Raw genomic sequence first — 19296 nt, 5'->3', positions numbered from 1 at the left:
AGCCAAGCTGTATAAATGGGGGAAAATGCATAAAAAGCAGGTCTCTGGGACTGGAAGAGTAGAGTCACCACTGGAACGAAAGAACCAACAAGGAACTGGTAGAAGAGGACCCCTACCATGACTGAACTGCCCAGTGAAGCCCTGCTGCAGGTCCGAATCTTCAAATCCGACGACAGAGAAGATCCTCCAGGAAACTTCTTCCCTTGAGCTGGTGAGACCAACCAGTTCGCCCAAACTGCAAGCCATGACGACTCCTCTGGTCGAATTCCTGGTACAGAGCTACAGTGGGCCAGGAAGGTCGGACCCTGCTTGGGTTTTAGGGAACGCACCTTTTATTCGTCGTTTGGCTCTGCTGCTGGTTTCTTCCCTGGGAGGCGCAGGACCCGCCAGTCTTCCTACTTCGTGTCAGTCTGACAGTCGCTTCAGGAACCGCGAGCCTGCAGGAACCACCAGAACGTCTGCCTCAGCTACAGCTCCCTCTCCGTTTTAGGTACTGTGCAAATCCGGTTGTGCGTTTCTCTCAGCCGCGGTGAAAGTGTTTGAAATCTTTCTCCAAGCCGAGGGCTTGTCCTTCTCTTTTCTTTTACCTAACATTTCTACCGACCAACCTCGTCCAGAATCTGTGCCACAAACTTTACCACGAACTACATTGAACCTATTATCTTGAGCAAAAAACTTTTGAACCATTGACTTTGGCCCTAAGCCTTTTCGATCTGATTTTACCCTTGTAGTCTCTCTTGTTCAGTTGCCCTGACTACTTACCTGTGGGTTTTGCCTAATTTCTAATAACTGTCTTTCCCTCCCTTTTAAATTTCTGGAGTGCCATTTTGCTCCCACTTCATTTTGTGAGCTTAACTTGTCTGGAATTTAAGGGAAGTGGTGTGGTGTATTTTTGATTGCGATTTTTTAACTTGCTTATAATAGTGCAATGTTCTACAGCTGTTGAGTACATAAATATATATTCTTTTACTTAGAAACCTTGAGTCAGTGTTTGCCTGAACCATAGTAATTGATGTCCCTTGTGTAATCACTTGTACTGCTCACTTACTCTTGAGATAAGTCTGGCTGCTCCGCTACTGCTACCACTATAACTGTGTAGTACAGGCTTGTACCAAAGGTGAAATTGTACTGTCACTTGTAGTCTTAATTGTGTGTAGTGTTCCCAAAGGGTACTGCATATAATTCTGCCTAACAGGCCTAAAGGGAGTGGCTGGGGCCAGGCTATATAAGCCGGCCCCACCCGCATGCTGGCGCTTCGCGTTAGTCTGCTAGAGCAGCATAACGCTTACTGCCGTTCAGAAGACCTTACCTGTTTCAGCACGTGTATCCTCAGACTCCGGAACCCTCCAGCATCTTACCTTGAGGTCAGCCACACCATCGCTTCACTTCTACAGCTACGCGCGCGTCTTACCCGAGTCAACCTCTCCATCGCTGGGAGCACTGCCAGCGCTTCTCTTCAGCAACTACGCGCGCCTCTTACCTGAGTCAGCCGAACCTTCGCTGGAAGCGCTGCTATCGCTTCCCCTAGTGCAGCCACGCACATATCTTACCTAGATCTGCAGTACCTTGCGGGTGCCGCCCGGCATCCTTACCAGTCCAGAACTTCCATCAACACAGGATCTTCTTCCGACGCACCATCCTCGCAGATCTTCACCTCCGGCCGCCTGTAGGAGTTCAGTAACCGCCCATCGATCAGCTGCAACTGCAAAGGGAAAGGAAACAAGGTTAGCATTTGCATAGACTTTCATACTCTAAGCAGCGAGCTTCAGGTAGAGGCCTTACCTCTGGAAGCTCCTCCGGAGTAGACTTTGTCATCACACGTTCCTGGGTCATCTTCATACCTAAGGGGGAGAGAAAGGACAATATAGGGTTACGGACAATAATCATGGAGGAAGATTAACACAATCAATACGAACAATAATCAGTTACAAAACTTACCTTCAAGACGGAATGTCGCAGCCGGTCTGGACCTTCACACCAAGGACCAGTGACGCAACTAGGTCCAATTACAGCGCCCCTGCTGGAAGAATGCAGGACGGAGAGCTCATCTTTCAATCAAAACAGGTGAGCCTGCATGGGCAAACTCTTGCTCACAAACTTCTGGCACGAAAGGGTTGAGGGGAATCCAGACATCGCCACGCCATTTTCACTGTCCCTCATCCTCTCTTAGGAGCAGAACCAGTATCCTGGGTCCTCGATAACGCAGTGGCTGGGGGAGGGAGCTGATCCAGGGAAGCCAGGTCCAGGGAGGGCTCCAACCGCGCCCCAATGCCGCAGAGACCAGGTGAGCGTAACACCGAAACACAAAGTGCGTGTCGCCAGCCGCAAACCTCAGGTACTTTCTGTGCTTGGGATGAATCATCACATGAAGGAACAAGTTACTTACCTGTAACTGTTGTTCTCCAGCGTGGGTCTGGCATGGATTCACATGCTCATGAATATTCCCCGTCAGGCTGGGAATCTCGGTAAACAAAAAATCAGTTTCAGTTTAGTTTCTGAACTGTCTTTCTCCTAATAACCAATCACTGGTCTCTGGCTCATACTGCCCCCAGACAATGACTGCCCTCTACCTAAGCTTTACTCTTTCCATAAATGCTTTTATAACCGGTACCTTCCACCATGAGACCTTATTATGGGAAGTGGTGTAGGCTGACAAAGCCACCAGGTGGACTTTTAGGGAATTGAACACTAACCCTGCATCTAGTAATTGGAGCATATAGGTTAGAATGTTAGATGGAGTACAATCAATGGGGTTGGATTTGCTTATTCTGGCACCAAATTACGAATTGTTTCCATTTATCATACTAACAGTGCCTAGTGTTTGGTTTTCTTGATTCTTTCAAGATATCCATGCATCTCTGTGGTAGATTGAGATGTCCGAACTCTGACTTCAGGAGCCATGCTGCCAAGTTCATAGAGTGTGGCTGCAGGTGCACCGTAAGTCCCCCATACTGGGCCAGTAGGTTGTACTGGTATGGGAGTTTGATGGGATCGCACATCGCCAGTTTGCGCAGATGTGGATAACACGGTTTGTATTGCCCACATAGGAGCAACTAAGATTAGCGTCATCGGTTCCTTGTGTAACTTGTTCACCACTTTCCTCATGAGAGGGGTCGGGGAAAAGCGTAAACAAACTTCTCTGACCAGTTCATCCATAGGCTGATGCCCTTGGAGCCTGGCTGGGGGAACCTGGACGCGAAGTCTGGGCATTGACGATTTTCGCTTGTGGCGAATAAGTTTATATTTGGGAAACCCCACTGAGAGAAGAGGTGTTCTACGACTTCTTCATGTAGACGCCACTCATGTTCCTCTGGTAGGGGATCTCTGCTCAATGAGTCTGCTAGAGCGTTGAGATCCCCTGTAACATGTGATGACAGGAACATTTTCTGTTTGAGTGCCCATTTCCAGATTTTCTGTGCAAGTCTCGATAGATTTGGATAGCGTGTACCCCCCCCCCCCCCCCGTTTGTTGATATAAAACATCACTGTGGTGCTGTCTGTTAGGATCTGCACCAACTGGTTTGTTAAATGGGGTTTGAATTCCTGAAGGGCTTTCAATACTGCCAGAAGTTCCAACACACTGATGTGGTTCTGAGCTGCAGTTTGAGACCACAGACCCTGAGCTGTGTGGTGAAGTTGGAACAAGTTACTTACCTGTAACTGTTGTTCTCCAGCATGGGTCTGGCATGGATTCACATGCTCATGAATATTCCCCGTCGTCAGGCTGGGAATCCTCGGTAAAGAAAAAACCAGTATCAGTTTCGTTTCTGATCGGTCTTTTGTAGTAGTAACCAATCACTGATCTCTGCATCATACTGACCACAGCCAATGACTGCCCTCTACATAAGCCCCGCCTCTGGCAGCCATCTTCAGATTTGGTAGCACGTGAAGTGGCAGTATGACCAAGTGAAGAGCCGCAGAGGGGTAGGCGGGAGGGTTCGCATGTGAATCCATGCCAGACCCATGCTGGAGAACAACAGTTACAGGTAAGTAACTTGTTCCTTCTCCAGCATGGGGTCTGGCATGGATTCACATGCTCATGAATAAAGAATACATAGCAGTACACACATGCACAACCACGGGAGGTGGCAAAGGCTCAACATTAAGCATTACATCAAACTCAACATTAAGCAAATCTTACCTCCTCACCAGGCTCACCTTAGGCGAACAGGTTGCACAGCACTGCTTGGACGACCCTGGACTCCTCCCTGGAATCCCGATCGACGCAGTAGAATTTCGTGAAGGTGTGCGTCGACCTCCACGTAGCAGCCCTGCAGATGTCCAGCAAGGGCACACCAGATAGGAACGCCGTGGTAGCTGCGATCGCTCTGGTGGAATGGGCTCTCGGACGGCCAGGCAGCGGTCGGTTTGCCAACCGATGACAGTACATGATACAGCCGGAGAGCCATCTGGAAATGGAAGCCTTCGAGAGAGCCTTCCCCTGATTGACAGGTCCAAAGTTCACAAAGAGTTGTGACGTCTTCCGAAAACCCTTCGTGCGGTCCACGTAGAACTTCAGCGCTCTAGCCACATCCAGCGAGTGCAAAGTCCTTTCAGCCGGCGACGGGAAGAAAACAGGCAACACCAAGGGTTCGTTGAGGTGGAAGTCCGACGGCACCTTGGGCATGAAGGAGGGGTGCGTCCTGAGCACTACCCTCGTGTCGTGAAAAGTCAAGTACGGGGCCTTGCAGGAAAGGGCCTAGATCTCTCCCACCTGTCGTGCGGAGGTGATGGCCACAAGAAACGCTGTTTTCCACGACAAGAACTTCAACGGGGCCGAGTGCAGAGGCTCGAACGGAGGTCCCATGAGCTTGGTCAGCACCACGTTGAGCTCCCACGCCGGGGCCGGAGCCTTCACCGGCGGGAACGATCTGAACAGTCCCTTCATGAACTCTTTCACCAGACGATGAGACCACAAAGACGTCCACCCGGTGGTTCTGGTGTATCGGGAGATCGCAGCAAGATGAATCTTGATGGACGCGTGCGCCAGTCCAGCTTTGGCCAGCGTCAGTAGGTACGGCAGTACTTGGGGAGCCGTAATCCGCAGAGGGTTAATCTTCTGTGCGTGGCACCAGACAGAGAACCTCTTCCATTTGTGTCCGTAGCATTTAAGAGTTGAGGACGCCCTGGCCTTTGCAAGAACCTCTCTGCAGTCGGCCAGTATGTCGTATCCTCCAAACTCTAGCGCTGCAGGAGCCAGGCCTGCAAGTTCAGCGACTTCGGGTCGTGATGGAGGATGGCGCCTCCTTCCCTGGAGAGAAGATCCGCGTCCACTGGCAGCTTGATTGACGGGGACGCTGACAAGTCCAGAAGGTCCGGGAACCATATCTGCCTCGGCCACGCAGGTGCGACGAGGATCATCCTGCACCGTGACCTCTTGAGCTGGTTGATGAGCCGGATCAGCAATGGCAATGGAGGGAACGCGTATAGAAACAGGCCCTCCCAGGGGAACGAGAAAGCATCGCCCATGTTCCTCGGCTGGGGAAACCTGCTGGCGAACCTCCGGCACTTGGAGTTCGTCGCCGTCGCGAACAGATCGATCTGGGGTGTGCCCCACCGTCGGAAGAGGCGGTCCACTAGATCCTGTCGTAGTTCCCACTCGTGGCACGAGCGCAGCTCCCTGCTGAGTGAGTCGGCGATGGTGTTTTTTATCCCTGCCAGATGAAACGGCACCAGAAACATCCTTTGGGCGACGGCCCAATGCCACAGATCCTGCGCCTCCCTGGACAGGGCTGGGGACCTGGTTCCGCCCTGTTTCTTGATGTAGAACATGGTGGTGGTGTTGTCGGTGAAGATCCTCACCACCTTGCCCTTGAGGGACGGAAGGAAGGACCTGAGGGCCCAAAATACTGCACGGAGCTCCAGGACGTTGATATGGAGGGACTTCTCCGTCAGGAGCCAAAGGCCTCTCGCGTGCAGATTTTCGGTGTGCGCTCCCCACCCTTCCAGGGAGGCATCCGTGGTCACTGTCTCCTGGTGGTCGGGGGTCTGGAAGTCCATGCCCGCCGTCAGATGTGTGCGGGTGCCCCACCACCGGATCGCTCGTCGGAAACTCTCGTCGAGTGTGATCCTCTCCTCGAAGCTGCCCGTCTGGATCCAGCGCGCGTCCAGGAACTCCTGCAACGGGCGCATCCGAAGCCTGCACAGGGGGATGAGGTAAATGCAAGAAGACATCATTCCGAGGAGGGACTTGATGGACCTCACTCTGGCCACGTCCGCAACCAGCATCCGCTGCACCTTGCCCAAAATGGCACTCGTCCTTTCCTCCGACGGAGAGGCCAGAAGCGACACTGTCGAGCTTCGCTCCCAGAAACAGTGCGTCTTGTGCGGGCACCAGGTGGGACTTGGCGTAGTTTATGGAGAATCCCAGGTCCGTGAGAAGTTGGATGGTCCTTGCCGTGTGCTCCACGGCGAGCTCCTTCGTCTTGGCTCGAATGAGCCAGTCGTCCAGGTAGGGGGGGTAGACGTGGATCCCCTCTCGGCGCAGCTGCGCCGCCACCGGTGCGAGGCACTTGGTGAACACCCTGGGTGCCGACCTTAGTCCGAAGGGAAGGGCTCTGAACTGATAGTGACGCCCTTGGACCACGAACCTGAGAAACTCTGTGTCCCTTTAGGATAGGAATATGGAAGTAGGCATCCTCCAAATCCAACGACGACAGGAAATCGCCCTCCTCCAGCTGACCCAGGACATGTTGGAGGGTGACCATCCGGACTTCTGTGCCTTGATGAATTTGTTCAGTCGTCGTAGGTCCAGGATGGGACGCCATCCTCCCGTCTTCTTCACGAGGAAGTATCTTGAGTAAACTCCGGAGCCCCGAAGCCTCTTTGGGACGAGCTCGATGGCGCCCTTCCTGAGCATCGCCTTTAGCTCCAAGAGAAGTTGAGGGACGTGATGTTCTTTCCTGGCCACAGGGGGGAAGCGCGGGCACCTTTTTTGAAACTCGAGCGCGTGACCCTGGGCTAGGGCGTCCAACACCAAACGGTCAGTGGAGATGGACTCCCACACGCTGACGAAGCTCGCCAGCCGGCCTCCCACCGGGGTGCTTCGGTGGGGGCCCGACCCCACGGCCGGTTCAGTCCTGCTTCGACGAGGCTTTGCCGCCTTGACCTCCTTGGCGACGACGGCGGGGTCCGCCTGACTTGCCTCGTCCCCTGTAAGCTTCCTGCGACGACGAACGGGCCGCTTGACGGTAGGTGGAAAATCCGCCGCCGGAACCTTTGGATGCACCCTTTTTGCCTCTGCCACTCCGAAAGGGCGGCCGCCGTTGCTGGAGAACCCCAAGAGCCCGGGCCGTCTCCGTGTCTGCCTTGATGGCTTGAAGGGAATCGTCCACTGTTTTCCCAAACAGGTTGTTTCCATCAAACGGCATGTCCAAGACTCTGGTCTGCACGTCTTGACGGAAGTCAGTAGCCTTGAGCCATCCACGCCGCCTAAGGCACACGCCGTTGCCCAACTGGCGAAAGCCAGTGTCAGCGATGTCCGTCGCAATCGTAATGGCGTGGTCCGACGCCACCTCTCCTTCCTGCAAGATCTCTAGGGCATCCGCCCTCTTGTCGTCCGGTAGGAAGTCCAGCAGGGGGCCAGTTTGTAACACAGCTCCCTGTCGTAGCGGGCTACGATAGCCAAGGCGTTGGCCGCCTTAATCGTCGTCGCTGCAGACGAGATGACCCTGCGTCCCATCGTATCCAATTTCTTTCCCTCGCCGTCAGGCGGGGAAGTAGGCGTAGAGGCCGCGCCCACCCCCCGCTTTCTTCCTAGCCGCCGCGGAGACAACGGAGTCCGGGGTCGGCTGTGCCCGGAGGCACAAGGGGGCCGCGTCCGGGACCCGGTACTTCTTCTCGTACCGATCCCTTCTAGCCGGCGTCGTGGATGGGTTCTTGAGGAGGGCGAGGCCCTCATCCCAAATATCGTCCAGTAGAGGCACGGAGAGGACCGTCTTCCTCTTGGCCTCGCGCCGTTGATAAAGGAAACCTTCCTTCTCTTCCGGGCAGAGCTGGAAGAGCTCGGATGCCCTGGCGATCGTGGAGTGAAACTATCCAATCTCGTCGGGCGGGGAAGCCCGGGGGGAGGTGACGACGGCAGATCCTCGTCGTAAACCTTGTCGTCCGTACCCGTCGCGGCCGTGTCAGTCCCCGTATCACCCCCACGAGTTGTGGACGGGGAGGAGGGCTGAACAGGGCGCGACGGCTGAAAAGGAGGTGGAGGATGAATCCTTCTCTTAGGGGGAGGGCTCCCAGAAGGGCCTGGCTCCGGGTCCCCCGTCGGGAGCGGTTCCTTCGCTGGTGGTAACGGCAGTCTCGTCCTTATCTCCGAGCATAAGGACTGTATAGCCAACAAAATGGCCGCCGAGTTGTCTTGCAGCGCTGGTTGAGGGGAATCTGACGGGCGGTCCGGGGCCCCGTCGGCACCCTCGACGTTATCGTCGTCTCCTACGTCGGGGTCCCTCCCGACGGGCTGGTCGTCTTCCACGCCAACGCCGTGGCTTAAGACTTCGATCAGCTCTTCCTCAGAAGTTGAGGCCGAATCCACGACGACCTCCTGCCCCCCCTTTCTCTTCTCCGTCGGAGGTTTCACGGGGGTCCTGTCGATGGGCATAAAAGAGGACTCCCTCCACGGTGGCAGGGAGACTGAGCCCCGAGGTCACCACCACTGGTGTAGCCTCCACAGGCTGAGCCAGGGCCGCCGCGACTGCCTCGCTAGAGGTCTTGGCCGGATGGATTAAGGCTTTCACCATCTTAGGTGCGCTCACCGCCTTCTCCTTGGGGGGAGGGACACTGCCTCGCTCTCCCTCCGATGGGGCCTTCGAGCTCGGCCGGGGCCTCTCCAGGAGCTTTGCCGGGTGCTCGGCCTTCCTCTTACCCGAACCAGAGCGTTGGCTCGTGGTTGATGGTGCCGGGGAGGATGCACCCTGCCTGGCGCCCGTAGAGCCCGACCGTTCGGCGCTCCCGGTGCCAGCGGACTCACGGTGCTTGGCCTTGTGTTGGACCCCCGTCGCCGGGGCGTCCTCAAAAGGTCTTAGAAGACCGCTCGGATTTCTTCTTCTTCTCGCCTGACGGGCTCTTCCCTTCCAGCCAGTTGGCGAGACGTTGATGGCGGTCCTTAATGGTCCGCTCCGACATATTGCTGCAAAACGCACAGTCCTTCTCCACGTGCGTCTTGTCCTCATGCAGGCAGAGGCAAAGGGAGTGTTCGTCCTCCTTAAAGACATTCTGAAGCTGGCATCCAGGGCAGACCCTGAACAGCTTTCCGGGCGTCGAGCTTCCCTTCTCCTGGGCCATGTCCGAGATGGGCCCGAGAAACTTCTGGAGTCCTCCAAAAGCGTGGCTCGACGAAATCTTCACCCTTGACGGGCGTAGACGAATCCGACACGGGTCCCCGTTGATCGGATGAAGAAACGGTGGAGCTTGAGGCTCTTTTTGACCGAAAAATCGAAGTTTTTGAGAAAAAAACGTGAAAAAATAGCACTAACGCTCGAGAGCAATAGCACGAGGATCCCAACACTTGAACGTGCGGTAAAAATCTGAAGATGGCTGCCAGAGGCGGGGCTTATGTAGAGGGCAGTCATTGGCTGTGGTCAGTATGACGCAGAGATCAGTGATTGGTTACTACTACGAAAGACAGATCAGAAACGAAACTGATACTGGTTTTTTCTTTACCGAGGATTCCCAGCCTGACGGGGAATATTCATGAGCATGTAAATCCATGCCAGACCCCATGCTGGAGAAAGTGAGCCCCTCCACCCTGACAGTGAGGCATCCGTTGTGACCACTGCCTGTATCTGTGGGTCGTAGAAGGGTTTCCCTCATCAGATATTCTCTTGTCCACCAGCGAACATTTTGTACAAGTGTTGGCGAAACGACCACTACATCGTCCCACTGACCGCTTGCCCGAGACCATTGTTTTGCCAACCACTCCTGTATGGGACGCAGGCGCGCATGAGGAACCAGGTATATGCAAGATGCTATGCCAATTAAACGCATTGGCTTGTGCACCCTTATCTGGCGGCCGGCCTGATAATGTGGTATTTGCAGTAACAAATGTTTTACTCTTTCCTCTGAGGGAAAGACCAATCCTTCCTATGTGTTTAGGATAGCTCCTAGGAACGGTTTGGAATTGCTTGGCACTAGGCTTGATTTTTTTCTCGTTGATTGAGAAGCCCAATTGAAAGAGGAGGTTGATTGTTTGGATGTTTTGTCTGCAAATCAGAGGTAATTCCCCTGTTATGAGCCATTCGTCCAAATAAGGGTACACTGGGATTGCTCCCCTGCGCAGGTGCGCTGCCACTACCGCCAGTACCTTTGTGAACACCCTTGGATCCGAGGCTATTCCAAAGGGCAGCACTTTGAATTAGTAGTGCTTGTTCGCCATCTTGAAACGCAAGAATCTTCTGTGCGCTGGGAACATAGAAATATGAAAATAGGCATCTTTCATATCCAGTGTTGCCATGTAATCCCCCTTTAGTAGGGGGGGATGACCTCTTGTAGCTTAGTCATGCAGAACTTTTGTGGCTTGACATACTTGTTTGCAGGGCACAAATCTAATGCAGGGCGCATTGTTAGATTTTTTTTGGCACAAGAAAGTAAGTTGAATAAATACCCCCGTTTACCTGGTTGATTGGGATCACTTCTATGGCGTCCTTTAATAGAAGCACTGTTATTTCTTCTAGAAGGATCCGCTGATGTTCCTCCGAGTGGAGTCTGTTGTGGGGGGTGGTCGTGAGGACCCTGGAGTAGTTCTATGCAGTAGCCCCCTGCTTCCGTGGACAGCACCCATCTGTCCGAGGTGATACCCTCCCATGCATGGGTGAAGTTGGAAATGCTTCCTCCTACTGGAGATGCATGGGAGGGTACCTGGAGTTGAATGTCACTTGCTCTGAGGTGGGGTGCCACCTCGAACTGGGCCTCTGCCCGGACCACCACGACCTCTGCGTTGTCCTCGAGGATAGCCCTGGAAGGCTTGTCCTTGATTGTTGGCCTAGGAACCTTGGCCTTGACTGTAGCCGGATCCTCTGAGTTTTGGCCCCTTAAACGGCGAAAATTACCGGTACCCCTTTGACAGGTAGGCTTATTTGTGAGCTGACCTAAAGATTTTAGAGTGTCTAACTCATCCTTTGCTGTCTTGAGTATGTCTTCTACAGCTTTGCCGAAGAGCAAATTAGGTTCCACTGGCATATTTATCAAAGTGGCTTTTGTTTCTGGCCTAAAGCCCGACTGGCAAAGCCATGCATGCCTCTTTATAAAAGTCCCCTCTGCAATGACTCTCCCGGCATTGTCGGCCGCATCGAAATTTGACTTGAGGAGACAAGAAGACACGGCCCTTCCGTCTGCTGCCACTTGAACTAGTTGTGATTTAAGTGGCTCTGGGGCAGACTAAAGTAACGCAGAAACATCCTCCAACTTATGGCAGTTATAACTTGCCAAAAGGGTAGCGTTGTTTGCTATTCTCGTCTGGTAGGCCGCAGAAGAGGCGAACTTTCTACCCATTGCATATATCTTCTTGCTTTCCTTATCCGACGGTGCCTCGGAGGAAGCAAGGGGCGTGCCTGCTCTTTTTCTTGTGGTGGTGACAACCAAGGAGTCTGGTTTCAATTGGCCTCTTATGTATAAGGGGTCTGAAGGTGCAGGCCTAAACAGTTTTTCCACACACGGGTTGACGGCCCGTGTGAGATTGGCAGCCTCTAAGGAAGGTTGTATTCTGCGTTGTACCGATTTTAGCAGTGGAATAAACTGACCTACTGTCTTTTTGTCCCCCAATATTTGTCCAGCGAAGTCTATCTTTCTGTACCTCCTGTGTGTCAATATGGAAGTGTTCCGCCGCTTTGCCTAGGACTTCATTGAGGAGGGGTTGATTGTCGACAGGGGAATCTACCACTGGGGGGTATTGATTAATGGAGAATCTAAGGAGTACATGTTCGCCGCCTGGTCTTCGTATGGGTCTTCATCATCCCCATAATAAAGTTCATCTGTTTCCTCTTCAATAAATCGAGGGTCAGATGTTTCCACAAATGAAAGGTCATCTTGGTCTTCTGGATCTATTTCAGGGTCATATAGATATATAACCTTGCTTTGTACAGGGACATTATAGCGAGATATCTTAGCAGGGGGGTGAGAGGGTAAGGCGGAGGCTTGAGAGCCGGAAGGAGCTGAGGTGGGAGAAGTGGAGTGAAAACTTTGAAAGTAATCTATGGTGAATTTTTATGAAAAGAACCCAAAGGTCGTCCTTCGCATAACCCTATTGATATCTTGCAAACACCATTCTTTCGAACTTGGGATTACAAAGAGTTGAGTGGTAAATCTCCATATCCTCATTAGTGGGAGGATTAACCCTTGGCCTAGAGTCTTTAGGTTTCTCTATGGGCTTGGACAGTATACCCTTTTGTGAGGATTTGTCCCAAGTAGGACTCATGTACCTATGAGGGGTCTTAGATGACTTTTTATGTTTTTCCCCACCCTGGGGCCCAGATGAGGGTTTAGCAGACTTCTTGGGGCCTGTCGTTTCATCAGACAAAGAACATCAAACTTCGGGTGTGAGGCTTCGTCCGTGGACGATCGGCCTTCAGAAGGAGTTTTTCATGTGACCCCCCTTGCCGTCCTTCGACGGTTGAACCCTGTTGTGTGGCGATCTTGAACGAGATTGCCCAGTGGACTGGGACTTGGTGGACCTTTCAGAAGTGTGTCGAACATTGTCGAGAAGTTGACTCATCTGCCGAATGTCGACTGGGATTTATGTGCTTTGTGGTGTGTGCTTTTGTAGCGCTGCCGCCGCCGGGTGTAGTTCCCACAACTTGACCGCCGGCCTGTCTTACGGGGTCAGGGGTCTGCGCTTGAGTAGCCGAAGCAGCTCTGATGCCCTCGCCGTGCAAAAGTGCAGCGTTGCTGCCATCGCTAAAGGCTCCCTCTACTTACATGGCCTCAAGTTGCGTGGCGTAGTGGGCCCAGCGTTTGGTGGAGTGGTCCTTCAATGTTTTAGGCTTGAAGAGCCTGCACGCTCGACAAGACGTTTCGACGTGGTCTCTCGGGAGACACAAATTGCAAACAAAGTGTTTGTCGACCGAGGGGAATTTGCGATTTCACTTAGGGCAAAATTTAAATGGTGTATTTTCCATAATTATGGGTTATGGAAATGGCAGCTGGGCGAACAAAGTGTAGCAAGGGGAGAATATGCATTCTAAAATGGCCTCCTAATATGGCTCCCCCCCACTCCCTACTGTCTGGGTCGAGGCCCGGGGCGGCCTTCCAAGGCTGTACGGTCTGGCGCGATGGTCTCCGATGGGTTTTCTTTCTCTTTCCTCGGCGTGGTGTTACGGCAGTCGATGAAAGAAAAACTATCGTAATTGTATAAAGTCAATGGCTTATCGCCGAAAGGAACTCTGCTATATGCGTCCGTCTAGCCTGGCGGAAAAAAACAATCTGAGGGACCTCGACACGTGAGGGATCATGGGTACAGTGGACGTCATACTAGGGATAGTATTACTGGCACGGGCTGCCTGCGCCCATTTTCGAGTTTCGAAAACTACTAATACTCTGCAGCTTCCACTAGATGTCGGCCTATGCACAGCAAGTGATCTAAGCATATTCCACAAGCCTCAGAAGTATAATTATAAAGCAATATCCTTTGCACACCAGCCTTCAGCAGCCGAAGGGCAAAAACATTACTTATATATCCTCCCTCCTTATTGGCCTTCTAGAATCACAAGCCCAACATGTGGATGACTTTAGTAAGGGATCAGCTCGACAAATGCCTTGCTCTATTTGAGGCAGGTCAGTCTTTTAGAAGCAATACTAAAGATACAATCAACAGCCTGAATAATTGTATAAATACAATTTTCCAACAAATTACTGGCCGTGTTTTCTATCCTAAGATTAAACGTGGGTGGTCAAAAGGTTTAGTGGAGATGAACACGCACTTGACTGTCTAAAACAGGCCTTCAGTGGCTTTGCACAGGCCATTATGGACACTACTCCATCCACTCATGCCTCAGAGAGCAGCCCAATTATGTTTCTTTATGTTGTCCTGCTATTCCAAGAGCCCCATTCTTCTAATGCCTGATGAAGTAATGCGATGATTACGAAAGCTTGCAAATAAATTACTGTTAGCATAGCTTGTCTTTCTTTTTTTTTTTTAACAACAAAATATATAAAAACAACCTCCACCTGAAATGTGAAAGACGAACAAGTCATTTGAGCCAATTCACACAGTTCCATCCAATAGTGATCACTGGAAATTCACTTTTGGTTCAGAGCTTTGTGAGAAAAGCCTTGTGGGTATGCACATTAGGATAAACTTGTCATTGTCTTATAGGGCAGTGCTATATCAACCTAAGACAGGCAGATCTTTTGCTCCAGACACTTGCCTGCAGCTTTGAGCTTTGCATGTGGGCTACCTTGCATACAGACAATGCTTCACTCATGTGGATCTGAAATGACAGTCAGCTTCCAGTAATCCATACTGGGTGGCACTGTGGCATGTGTGACCTGGCTCAAATGACTTATGAATATTATAACAATAGTGAAGTATCACAGGTCTGAAAAAACAGTTTTCACACAAAAGGAGCGTTCATTTTGAACAAACACGAAATGGCAAAAAAAGATTATGAACTTACCAAATTTTTTGCAGAAGAGCTGATCTACCATTTTTCGTAATTTGGTAATTCTTGCATACCATTCTTCTTTCACTACAACCAAAAAGGGAATGTTAAACAGTGCGCTGTTTGGAACATCAATAGAAACGCTTGATACAGAAGTAATTTTTTCAAGGGTTATTTGGTGGTCAAGGGATAAACTCTGGTGGTGGTAGTGGTGGTTCGAAAAAATAAATAAGCACCTATCGTGTGAACAACTAAACAGAAGGTGGATGAAGGGGACTGCTTATAGAGCAATTGGGTAACACGCGTAATAAATTAACTGGCTTGGGTGCAGTTTCCACGATATAGCACCAAGCACTTCTTGAACCTTTTGACACTCAAGGGGATTATAGTGTCCACATAGTTCTTGACCCTTAAAACTGTTAGGTATGTGATGCCCTGCTTATTATTTGTAAACAGACTGTGGGCAAAGTGCTTGGCTCACTTCCTTTGGATGTGACACTGGGTTGGAAAGAGGAGCCATGGGGCCCAGCAGCTTGCTTCTAACAGGACACTTGGTCTAGCCACTCGCTTACCACGGATGCAGTGCCCAGCTCACTTGGAGGCCTTCTGCATGCTGTTTGTACCCACACATTACCTTAGCGCTTGCCTCAACTTTCCAAAGCTCACAAAGAGGCCTAGTGGTTGGGCAAATCATTTCTCAATTATGTGTAGTCTTCAGGCTCAGGTGTAAGTCATCCTGGTTTATGCTTGTGGTCCACGTAACTGGTGGACAGTACAAAGTAAGCTTTTTTTTGGTTTGACCCTGGGGGCTCTAGCTTTCTGATTGGTTTCTAGTCTAATAGAGTCTCTTATTCCCCTTCTCTGCAGCTCCTCTTTAAGGAACTATCCCTTTAAAAGCCTTGGGTGAGACACTGGCATAGGGCAAGTGCCCTGCCTCTCTTTCGGTGCTTTTCGCTCCTGGCTGCCCTGCTCCATTTGCCTCTAACTGTTTTCTGCTTGAGCAAATATCTATGCAGATCCCCTATGATGTATAGGATCTTGTGTTGAGGGCAGGTTTGCTGCTTCAGTCTCTGGCAGCATTGCACATCCCATTCTGCTGTTAAGTGCCCCAAGCGTTCCATCTAGCATAAGCATCTACCCGACTGAATACCATTAGACATCTGCAGTGGTTCCTGCTGGTATAGAGTTAGTGGTCTGGATAATATAAGGGCTGGTCAAGTCAGGAAGACAATTATTTTGGGCTAATAACCCATTGAATAACAGTTTAAAAACAAATACATTTCACAAAACGACAATCAACCAAGATCCAATATAATACATAAGATCTTAAAAAATGTAAGTGACTACATAAGAAGAATAAATTAAACAGGATAAACTAAAACTAAGTACATTAATAATTAGGGATAAGGTGACTATTGTGCAGTAGAACGACTATAAAATAATTGCAGACATCAACCAGGTTTCTAATTTTCAATATGATCTATGAATAAGTAAAGAATTATATCATTGGTTAAACATCAGTGCATGTCAAACAAATTCTCTCTATTCGTTTAAGGGAAATACTCTAGCTGTGTCCACCAGCCTTTTATTTTTTTTATTTTTTTAAAAAAAAACTGGACCACAGACCTATTGCAGGACAATAGAGAAGACCTTGACCATCATCCCCCCTGGCTAATACACAAAGTACAAAAAAAATAATTAAAAAAATAAAATCGCACTCATCTTCTCTTCCTCTGATAGGCAAAAGAAGCTAGAGGAAAGGTGCCAATACCTGAAGAACAGAACTTTAATGTAGAAAGGCTTAGCTTAATCAAGGTAGTTTTCAAAACCAGGTTGAGATTTCAAATTCAAATAATCTAAAGCGAGCCTACTGTTGTTTCATATTTCTATCCGAACGGCTAAAGATACATCAAGAGAAGACTCCACAGGAGTCCACAGTCTTTGTCGTCTCCCCGACTATCAAAGAAAGGTTATACCAAAAGTATTCCAAGTTAACTTTTTCATCATGTCACCAATACCTTCCCCAAGGCAAAGAAGACACTTTATTGGTCCTTCAAACCATCAGGCACATACTCCTTATATACAGTAAGAGCAGGTGGGACAAGGCCAGTACCATGGCCTTTTCAGGAGGGGACAGAAACCCTCTCAGCAGGTGGTGGGGGCCTACCAGGGAACATCCAGAGCCGGCCCTACCCCGGAGGTGGACAGTGGCAGCCAAGAAGACCCAAATTCATGTCCTCCCTCATGGCACCAGAATCGTCTTTGGCATCTTCTACACGGCATTGCAGAGCTGGTTAGTGCTGACTGGTTGTTTCTCGGCCCGATTTACGGCATTGTTAGCCACAGGTCTCATTAGTTTTAAAGGTGCTTTTGCACAAAGCTACAGTCTGTTAGTGAGTTTTTGCTTTTAAATTTGTTTGTATTATATTGTTTTAAGACTGTTCAATTTGTTTTTAACTATCCGCACACAAGGCATGACTGATTAGTGTTGGTTTTTGCTTAGGTCATGACGAACATACTTTTCTTCTTGCCATTAATGTATGGAGTACTGAGGGGGCGGGGGGTGTTTACACCTTTTGACTGTATTAACAGTACTAATTGTAATTCCTACCGCCCACTGCCTGTTGAAGGGTTATCCTTTTTAGGTCTCAACTGGAGCTCACCAACTCTCCATGCCATAATATACGGACTGACACGATGTGGCCTCCCTCACTGCTGGAGGGGTCACAGAGAAGTGCCGCCAAAATACTTACTCACCATCTCGCAATGGATTTTGTCAATGCTTCCAAGAGTCCTAGAAAGCTTACAAATAATATTGATTTGGTACACACTTTTCGTACTCATTCGGATAGCTACAGTCGTTGGGTCCTCCTGCTGATCAGAATGACCGGATTTCGGCAAATTTTAACCCTAATGGTTCCACATGTTCTGCTTCGGATTTGCCTGCTCCTCTTATCAACCGTGGCTCCCGTTAGCATAACAGCACATACTGTTATGGCTGAAGACATATCTGTGATCTTCCTTATTTATCACAGACTTCTTACTTCGTTCAACTGAAGTAACCAATTGTTGCACTGCATCTGATGGTACCAGGGCGCATTGTACATCATTTTGGCATGATTAATTATTCGGTATCTCTACCTGAGACAACCTCTTATTAACGATCCTTTAATAGCAGCAAGAAGTCATTCTGATTTGAAGAATTCCTCTCCCAAATTGGCTCTGATAAATACTAATTCGTTGGTCCAATACTATACTTGGAAGACTATATTGAAGAGGCCAACATGGACATTTTAGCTCTTACTGAGGTTTATGTTTAGACATTTATATGGCACCTTAGGCCGAGGACAAACTGGTGCAATACAAGTAACAAAAACACAAGGGAGCAAGATAAAAACAGAAATATAAAAGAATCTAAAATAAAGATAAAACACAGGATAACATCAGCAATACAAAAACACAAGGTAAAAAGCCAGAATGTAAAACATGACAAAAGATACAAAATGTAACAAAACAGACTTGGCTTACTGCCTCAGCTACACATGCTGCCCTATTGGCCACTCCTCTTGGCTACAATATACGGAGGGCAGATCGCTCCTCCTGTAGACAGGACAGTGTTGCCCTCATCTATAAGGACTTTTATAATACATTCCTCGAACTCCATACCCATGAATAATTGTGAGCCATTATTAGTCAAGCTCAATGTTAATCACAATACGTCTGCTAGTATAGTTATACTTTACAGGCCGCCACATATATCTCAGGACTTTGAAGAACTGCTTCTGGCATGTCTTATTGACAATATGAAGCCCCACTCTCACTTTCTGCTATTGGGAGACTAATCTCCTGGTTTATGATTCCGACCTACAATCGGCTTCATTGTTGAATGCTCTTGGAGCCGTGGGTCTCCATCAAGTTCTCCACACACAAAGATGGAAACGTTTTAGACTGGGTTCTCTCCCATAATCTTGAAATCGCCACGATCTTAACTGATCCCTGTCCGTGGTCTGATAACTTGTTAATTTCGTTCCAGTTGCTGCTTCCCATGGCACCACTGTGAGCAGAGTCTAATCCAAAGAACCTTGAAAAGAGTTCGGAACCTGGAAAGCACTTCACCCCACGGCTATTGCCCCCACCTGGTGCTTCCAGGTCTATCTAAGCTTTGTGATACTTTGAATTCTGATGAATTATTGGAACAATTTCAACATGTGTTACATGGTGCTATTGACACCCTTGCTTCTCTCCAATCAAAAACTATTAAAACTGAGATCAATAAAAAAATACTTGGTTTAATGATATTAAACTGAGTAAAGTGAAAAGAAGCGTGAAAGAGCTTGGTGGAAAAATCCTTGCCCAGAGTCTTCGCTTACTTATAAGAAGTCTGCAAAGGAATACAGGCAGGCCATTTTCTCATCCAAGCAGGCGGACTATATAAAAGGTTATGATCTCTAAATCTAAGTCCAGTTAGCAAGAACGGTTTGTGATTCTCAGAGAGCTTGAGAGAATTACTAATCAGAAAGTCAATATTTTCACTAGTAATGCTTGGTGTCAAGATATTAAAAAGGAGTTCAGGACCAACATTTCTAAACAGGCAATTGTGGAGCAGCAAACAGCTCGATTATGATGCCTCATACATCGGGTACCTTCTCTATGCCTGCTCTGCCCATAGACTAATCCAGGTTCTCCTTTCGTCAGGTCACCGAAGTCTT

The 19296-nt window shown here is 49.5% G+C and overlaps 1 protein-coding gene across 1 annotated transcript in view; it reads right to left on the bottom strand.

The window, feature by feature from the left end:
- GTF2I (general transcription factor IIi) overlaps positions 1–19296 on the bottom strand; it is a 2618156-nt gene that overhangs the window by 1689859 nt on the left and 909001 nt on the right. Inside the window, exon 15 of the mRNA XM_069614749.1 lies at positions 14603–14674. Coding sequence (XP_069470850.1) covers positions 14603–14674 — 72 coding nt within the window. The remainder of the gene's footprint in view (positions 1–14602; positions 14675–19296) is intronic.

The sequence above is a fragment of the Ambystoma mexicanum genome, chromosome 9, assembly GCF_040938575.1.
Source record: "Ambystoma mexicanum isolate Mex_15411 chromosome 9, UKY_AmexF1_1, whole genome shotgun sequence".
Taxonomy (NCBI): domain Eukaryota; kingdom Metazoa; phylum Chordata; class Amphibia; order Caudata; family Ambystomatidae; genus Ambystoma; species Ambystoma mexicanum.
The sequence above is the reverse complement of the archived record's forward strand: the minus strand, read 5'-3'. Positions and strand labels throughout refer to the sequence as shown.